General features: G+C 34.5%; 1 protein-coding gene across 1 annotated transcript; it reads left to right on the plus strand.

Moving 5' to 3' along the window:
* The first annotated feature begins 25 nt into the window (after positions 1–25).
* LOC125868217 (cysteine-rich receptor-like protein kinase 2) lies at positions 26–4,564 on the plus strand. The gene is made up of 8 exons (XM_049548851.1): positions 26–207; positions 1,634–2,415; positions 2,509–2,616; positions 2,698–2,837; positions 2,940–3,150; positions 3,238–3,472; positions 3,595–3,745; positions 3,843–4,564. The coding sequence occupies exons 2-8, from the start codon at positions 1,650–1,652 to the stop codon at positions 4,179–4,181; spliced, it is 1,950 nt and encodes a 649-aa protein (XP_049404808.1). The 5' UTR covers positions 26–207; positions 1,634–1,649; the 3' UTR covers positions 4,182–4,564.
* The last annotated feature ends 3,699 nt before the right edge of the window (positions 4,565–8,263 follow it).

The following is an 8,263-nucleotide window of genomic DNA, read 5'->3' on the forward strand; positions in this document are numbered from 1 at the left end:
ATTGAGAAATATCCACTTCTTCTCCTTAAAACTCATCTCTCATTTAATATTTCCTCATCCAATTATACATTCCTTTATTTATACTCCTTTTTTTTTTTTTTTCTTCTTTGTCACTGTCCTCTGTTCTTTATCAGAGTTCCTAAAGCATCTGCAATATAATTTTCTACAGCCATCTTTCTCAACAAATCGATTTTTCACGATCGAAAGGTAAGATTTTTGAGTTTTAAGTGTCTTTTGATTTCACTTTTTTCTGTTATGTGTTTTTCCAAAGAAACTGCTCAAATTGAGAATTCTCTGTATTCAGTTCAATTCTGAGGATTTTGTAATTTTTGATGCAATTACTATATCTTAATTTCTTCTAATATGATTAAGATATATGAAAGATGAATTTTTGAAGATGGGGAGTAAAGTTCTGAAAATTGGTCAATTGGGGGTATTTTAGTCTTTTTAATTATTATTGTTATTATATTATCTAGCTTGTGCCAAGCTGTGATTGAGGTGGGGTCTTACTTTTTACATACTCCATGAAAATCAATGTTAGTTGGTTTTTTTGGTATAATCATCAATGCTGACCTCTCTTTTGTTTCTAGATGTAACACAATTCTCAACTCTCTCTCCTATTTTATACTACTATATACTTTTCAAATTGATGAGTTTAACTTTTATATATTGAAAGTTAGATTATTAAAATAAGTGGTATTTAGTAACATGGAAAAAAAATTATTTTTTGGAAAGGGGGGAATTATATTGTTCAACTTTCTGATTTAGAGTTGATATATTTTTTGTTAAAAAAATGTCATATATATACTCTTGTCGTCTAACAAATAGAGTATTGTTTACCCTTGTTAACAAACTTATATTTACTGAGTTAAAAAAAAAAGTAATCCTAAAATTGGTCTTTTAATTTCTAAAACGTTATGCGACTTTAAAAAATTACCTCACTCATTTTTTTACCTCTCCAATCCAACTAAAAAAATGAGTGAAATTATTTTTTAAGGCTCGTGATATCTTTTTAAATTAAAAAGCCAATTTTAGATTATTTTTTTAATTAAATAAATATGAGTTTGTTAATGCAAAGACTAAATATGCTATATTTATTAGATGACGAAGATATATATGGTAAACTAGGTCTTATGCCTAACTCACACTCCAAAAACTAGCTCAAAGGGAGGAAGATTGCCCAAGCCTTTTTTAAGGAGTCCACCATCTCATTAACCACCAATATGAGACTTTTGTCATTCTTTATTATATGGACTTGGACAAACCTCCCCTCAATGAGTATATTATGCCCTTTTTGCCCAATATTTTTTAACAAGGATATATCAGTTCTATTACAAAGTCAAAGAGTATATTATGCCCTTTTTGCCCAATATTTTTTACATTTTCAGTGTGTACAAATCTAATCTTAGTCTAATATAGGATGCTGCAGTAGTTTCAACATTCAACCATGAATATTTCTGGTTCCCTTTTTTGACTTTGTTGACAACATTTTGGTTATGAAAATGAAGCTACCTCATCATTTCTTCATTTTTTCCATATTATTCAACATATTCATGAAAGAAAACAATAGTTCAATAATGCTTTTAAATGCAGCGATTTGATGTTCTAATATTTGATTGATTTCACTTATTAGATCTTGCAGTCGCGCAATGGAGAAAGCAGTGACATTAGTTGCATATAGGTTATTTGTCGTTCTGTCGATTTTACTTCTACCAAATGTATCAGAGGCAGAACCAAGATCTCAGACGGTCCAGATCATATGTAGTACGCAACTTGAACATAATACAACAACTTTTGTCCCGAATTTTGTTGCCACAATGGAGAAGATAAGTGATCAAATGAGAACTCAAGGCTATGGAATTGCACTCACCGGGAGTGGACTGGATGCTAACTATGGACTAGCACAGTGTTATGGGGATCTTTCTTTACTTGACTGTGTCCTATGCTATGCTGAAGCTCGAACTGTCCTTCCTCAATGTTTTCCTTTCAATGGAGGTCGAATTTATCTAGATGGATGCTTTATGCGGGCTGAGAATTACACGTTTGATCACCAGTATTTAGGACCTGAGGACAGACATGTTTGTGGAAATAGAACCAGAAAGGATTCTTTGTTCCAACAAACGGCTAGGCGGGCTGTTCAGCAGGCGGTTACTAATGCACCAAACAATAATGGCTATGCCCGTGCTGAATTGGCAGTGCCTGGGGCAACGAACGAGACAGCTTATGTCCTAGCTGATTGCTGGAAAACACTGAGTGCTAACTCGTGCCGAGCCTGTTTGGAAAATGCATCTGCCTCTATGATGGGGTGCTTACCATGGTCAGAAGGACGAGCGTTGTACACTGGATGCTTCCTGAGGTACTCGGATATTAATTTTCTTAATGCCATTGCTAGCAGTGAAGACTCATCGCCAAATGGTAATCTTTACTTTGTCTTCTTCCTTTTTCCTTTAAGTCAATCACCGAAACTGTTATCTAGATCATGTAGCTGATATATTGACGGATTTTCAGTGGTAGTGATTGTAATTGCTGTTGTTAGTGCTGTGGTCGTCTTCGTACTGGGAGCTATTATCGCCTTTTATATGTGGAAGAACAAACAAATACAGAAGAAGAGAAAAGGTAAAACATTTTGGTGATATTCAGCCTAAGGCTTTAGCTTTGAATGCCTCTTAAAGCAACTTAGGAGTTTGAGATTTTCAGGTTCCAATGATGTGGAGAAGTTAGTGAAGACCCTTAACGACAGCAGCCTGAACTTCAAGTATTCAACTCTTGAGAAAGCCACCGCATCTTTTGATGAGGCGAACAAGCTCGGGCAAGGTGGATTTGGCACAGTTTATAAGGTAGTGAGCTAAAAATGCTTAGCTCATTAACATCTTCTATGTTTTCAGTTTATTCACATAATCACATCAGAGTAAATCTATAATATGCTTATTATATTGTAGGGAGTTCTACAAGACGGGAGAGAGATAGCTGTCAAAAGGCTGTTCTTCAACAACAAACACAGAGCTGCAGATTTTTACAATGAAGTCAATATTATTAGCAGTGTTGAGCACAAAAATCTAGTAAGGTTATTAGGATGCAGCTGTTCTGGACCTGAAAGCCTTCTTGTATATGAGTTCCTCCCAAACCAGAGTCTTGATCGGTTTATCTTTGGTATGTAGAAGACTTTGTGACTTTGACACACTCGATTCTTACTGGCATGAAATTAATAGAATTCACCCTGTATGTTGAAATTGGCAGACTCTACCAAAGGCAAAACATTGAATTGGGAGAAAAGATTTGACATCATTATAGGGACTGCAGAAGGCTTGGTGTACCTCCACGAAAACAATAGAACGAGGATTATTCATAGAGATATAAAAGCCAGCAACATCCTGTTGGATTCGAGGCTCAGAGCAAAAATTGCTGACTTTGGGTTGGCCAGATCTTTCCAAGAAGACAAGAGTCACATAAGCACCGCTATAGCTGGGACTTTGTTAGTGATTCCTTACTTTTACCATATAAATCATAGCTCAAAACTTATGTTCGTGAAACATTAGCAGCCAGCAGTGTAATTAGTTATCTCATATGGTTAATTTGCTGTTATTTCCCTTACAGAGGTTATATGGCACCAGAATACTTAGCTCATGGTCAATTAACTGAAAAGGCAGATGTTTACAGCTTTGGTGTTCTTTTATTGGAGATTGTTACCGGAAGGCAGAATAACAGAAGCAAAAACACTGAATACTCTGACAGTTTAATTTCCATTGTAAGTTGTGAACCAATTCTTCTAGTTACTTGAATCTATACAATTGCAGACAAGAATGTTTTGCTCATTGATTTAACTACTGTCGTGGATGAAACAGACGTGGCAGCATTTTCAGCATGCGAGAGTAGAGGAACTGTTTGATCCAAATCTAATGCTGCACAACTATCACACAAGCAATGTAAAAAAGGAGGTTCTAAGAGTGGTACATGTAGGACTTTTGTGCACACAAGAGATTCCGGGATTAAGACCGTCTATGTCTAAGGCATTGCAGATGCTAGTAAAGAAAGAAGAAGAGTTACCTGCACCAACTAATCCTCCCTTTGTAGATGAGAAAACTATGGAGCTTCATGACCCTTGGGATACCCCATCTCATCCCCATGGAGATGATTCAGCTTCAATTGCAAACATTTCTCACAGCTCATTCTACCCCAGATGATGTTTCAGTTTCCTCAAACTGAGACATGATATAAATCTGCTAGAGAACGGATCTCGTGAATCTCAAGTATTATCTTGCCTCATGTTCCTTTTTGTCATACTCTAGGAGCAGATGTTTGTTAGCAACAGGTTGCTTTGTCATTGTAATGGTGATGTGCTTGCACAAATCTTGCGGGAAGTTTATCATTGTAGGTAGATACACATTATATCTTGTCATTTGTAATGGTGAAGTAAGAGATTGTTGGACATACTATCGGTAAGATTGTAGTACAAGATTAAATATAGTTTATCTTGATTATGAGAATGGTTTGCTTCCAACAGTGTAAAATGATCGCTTGGTCATTGATGTTTTGTATTTCTGTTATACAAATTGGTTACTGTAAACTCATACTACCAAGTAAAATTCTAATTTGTTTGTTAGTCACCATAAGGCATAAGCAAATAGACAAGAGGGAGTTTTGCTCGGATAGTAAGCACCCTCACTTCCAACCTTAAGGTTGTGAGTTCGAGTCACCAAGGGAGCAAAAAGGTGGGAGCTCCGAGGGGAACATGGATGAATCACTTGCTAAATCACAGTTAGCTAATTTGGAGACCTTTTCCACTCTACATTTGGTTATTCATGGAATGGGTAGGTGTGTTCTTTTTCCAAGATTAGAGTTTCTAAGTCATCTTGAATCCCTCAAGCTGGTTTCCAACAACGCAACGTGTAGCTGATGTAGCTAGTCTATAGCCAATTCAGCCCAGGAAATTCAAACAACGCAACATGAAGATATGGCAAATGATGCATATATAGTAACTAAACAGCCTCCAGATAGGGCTAGAAGATCATCTCTTTAACTGTTGTATGGTAGTACCGCGGCTGCAAAGCGTTTGATACAACGTTCATCTGTATCGAGGAGTTTGCTGAAACTAGAGAGGAACAAGGTATTGGCAAAAGGTGGTTTGTGTAATTATGATCAAACAGGTTTTTTTTTCTCATTGATTCAACGTTTGCGGTGGATAAAACAGGCATGGAAGCATTTTCTACCACACAAGCAGTGTAAAAAAAGGTTCTAAGAGTGGTATATGTAGGACTTTTGTGCACACAAGAGGTGCCAACACTTCTCACAGTTCTTTCAGTTAACAAATAATAGCATGAATGCATATAAATCTCTAGGAAAATAAATCTGTCATCTATGAGAAAACAATGGCATGGATGCACATAAATCTCAAAGTTAACAAATAATGGCATGAATGCACATAGATCTCAAAGTTCATTCAGTTTTCCACATAAATCTCATGAGAAAAAAAAACTGTCATCTATGCCATTTCAGTTAACAGCATTTCTCACCATTGCTGAGGATATAGCTTACACTGCACTACAACTATCCCTCTTATGTTGGGAGGGAGACACGAGGATTACGTGGCACGTGTGTCAGTTCCTGAGTATAGTAACAGGGATGTGATTGCTTGTTTTCAGAATTGCTGCGAAGGAGAAATCTTGTTAGGTCTGAATGTAGGCAGATTTATATTCTTATTCCTCTGCGAGTGAAGTTCAATCATATCAAAGCAGAGATCATTCTGCTTGAGAAGTGAAGCTTAATAAACACCATGATAGACAATTGTCAGGAACATCATCTTCTTTAGAAGCTAAGCTTAATAAACACCAAGGACTCTTTGGAGCATTGCCAAGACCTAATTCAGATAACTAATGTATTGCCCTTAGTCTATCTGTGACCACCGAAGCAAAGCCACTTTTTCATTCTCTTTATCATGAATCAGAGGAAGGTGAATTAGCCAGCGAAATTACTGTTATTTTTAAATGCTTCTTAAATTTATGTTTTTCAAGGCGGCGATTACACAGATATGTTCCATCATTCCTTCTAACAAGCGGTATGCAATAAATAACTTAGTATCCAACAAGGGAATACCTGTTTGAAAAGTAGCTTCTCAACCTTTTTTGCTCTGTACATGGGGCTGACCATAAGGTACGTAGCAGCAAGGATAACAGGGAGCAGTAAACATCGTTGATGCCTGTATAACAAACTAATATACCTAATAAGCGATTAGCCAAAATAACAGACACAAAGTGCAGCCTAATCAACTTCTTTTCCCCTACATCACCCCAAATATTGTTTTGTCCTTCCTAGTTCAACGAGGATATTGCACATTTTGGAAACTCAATAAAAGATAAGAATGATTCCTAAAATTGTTTACCCTGAGATTTTCTATAACACGCGAGCAAAATTACTTTGGAGGCTTCTTTTTCATTCTAAATAATGGAGTATTAGAAAGAGGGATTTCATTCTGTATTACAATAAGAATGTTATTCTTCAGTACTTATCATATTATCCCAATCCCAAGTAGTAGTGTCATTGTTAATGATACTAAACAGATGAATTCACTAACAAGTAATAACTAGTTGTAGAGTGAATAAAGAACATCAAAATTTTGGATATCCAAGAGTATGAATAAAAATCTGGATGCACCAGGACCCAATTCGAGATTCTCGACATAGGCAACACAAGAAGTAGTTCCTGTAAATATCTACTCTCCTTGTCAAATTTGTAATTTATATTCAAAGAACTGCAGTAATGAGTGCGTAGACATTGAAATTTTATGGACTCTATCAGTCATTCAATTCTAGTTGGGACAAGACATATCTGATTCCAATTAAGATTTTTAGAAGCTATTCTACCTTAAACCCTAGCATACATATATAAAATTTAGTATCTTCCCTTAGAAAGGCATCTTGAATATTCCACTAACTATTGCCATACTCATTAATCAAGATATGCCAGATTCTTCTTAATAATTAAATACTTACAGAAGATTCACACATCTTTTTAGCCAGATCAAGTCTCCAAATCATCCTAGTTAAAGAAATACGTCACTAACGATACTCAAATCACGAAGAAATTCAAATTATTCTGGTTCGAGAAACACGCCAATAACAACCCTTGATTTATTATGCTCAATTTTCTCAGCTTCACAGATGCTAATATCCAGACGAAGAATGCCACCGGCTCTATCTAGTTCCAAAAGCTGATAATACTTTTTCCATGACAACCTTTATCAAAATCACGTCTCCAATCGAAAGAAAAACAAGATTAGTCGAAACGGGCGGTTCAATTCTAAAGCCACTAAAGGAATGGTTTTAGCCCAAAAAAATTAAGGGCCTTAAATTATTCAATGTTAATATATACAAATTTAAATAATTATATATTTATTGTTAGTATTAATTGAATTTTTCTAATAGTTTGTTGTTAATTTTTACAAATCATTATTAACATATTTTCATAATTTTATCATTTTCTTAAAATAAAATTGATGTAGTTATGATTAAAATGTGCGATTACTTTTTACTTTTTATTTTGTTTAACTCACTTCAATTTAGATTAATCATGTTTTAACATTGTCTTTGTAAGATTGCCTTCAATTCTTTGAGGCGCTTTCTTAGGCATTTCAAGCTCAAACTAGTTAACATATCGAATAATTAAATTTAGGGAAAAGGGTCTGATATACCCCTCAACTTTGCAATTTGAAGTTGATATGTCCCTCGTTATGAAAGTGGCTCATATATACCCTTACCGTTATACAAACGGCTCATATATACCCCTACCATTATAAAATGAGCTCACATATACCATTCATTTAACGGAAGTGAAAAAATTAGTTTTAAATTTATATTTTTGACTTTTGATTTTTTTTTAAAAATTATTTAGGGGTATATATGATTTTTCTAGCAAATTTCAAGGTATATCTTAATTTTTTTTCGGACATAAATTATTTTTTGACTTCTTGATTATCATTATTTGAGTTTCTTATTCTTATTTTATTTTTTCTTTCATTCCTTAGTGTAAAGGAAAAAATTTAAAACTATTTTTTGTGGCTATATTATAATTTAAAACTATTTTTCGGATATATTGTAATTTAGTTTTTGTATTTGAAGAAAAAAATTGGGCCATCTATAATAAATTTTATAAGAATATTAGCAAAACTTAAATAAATTTGACCATCAAAATAATAAATCTAAATTAGTCATTGAAACAAAAAAAAAATTAAAAAATAATATATGTTTGAGGAGGATTAAATATACCCATA

Source organism: Solanum stenotomum, chromosome 6 (genome assembly GCF_019186545.1).
Source record: "Solanum stenotomum isolate F172 chromosome 6, ASM1918654v1, whole genome shotgun sequence".
Classification (NCBI taxonomy): domain Eukaryota; kingdom Viridiplantae; phylum Streptophyta; class Magnoliopsida; order Solanales; family Solanaceae; genus Solanum; species Solanum stenotomum.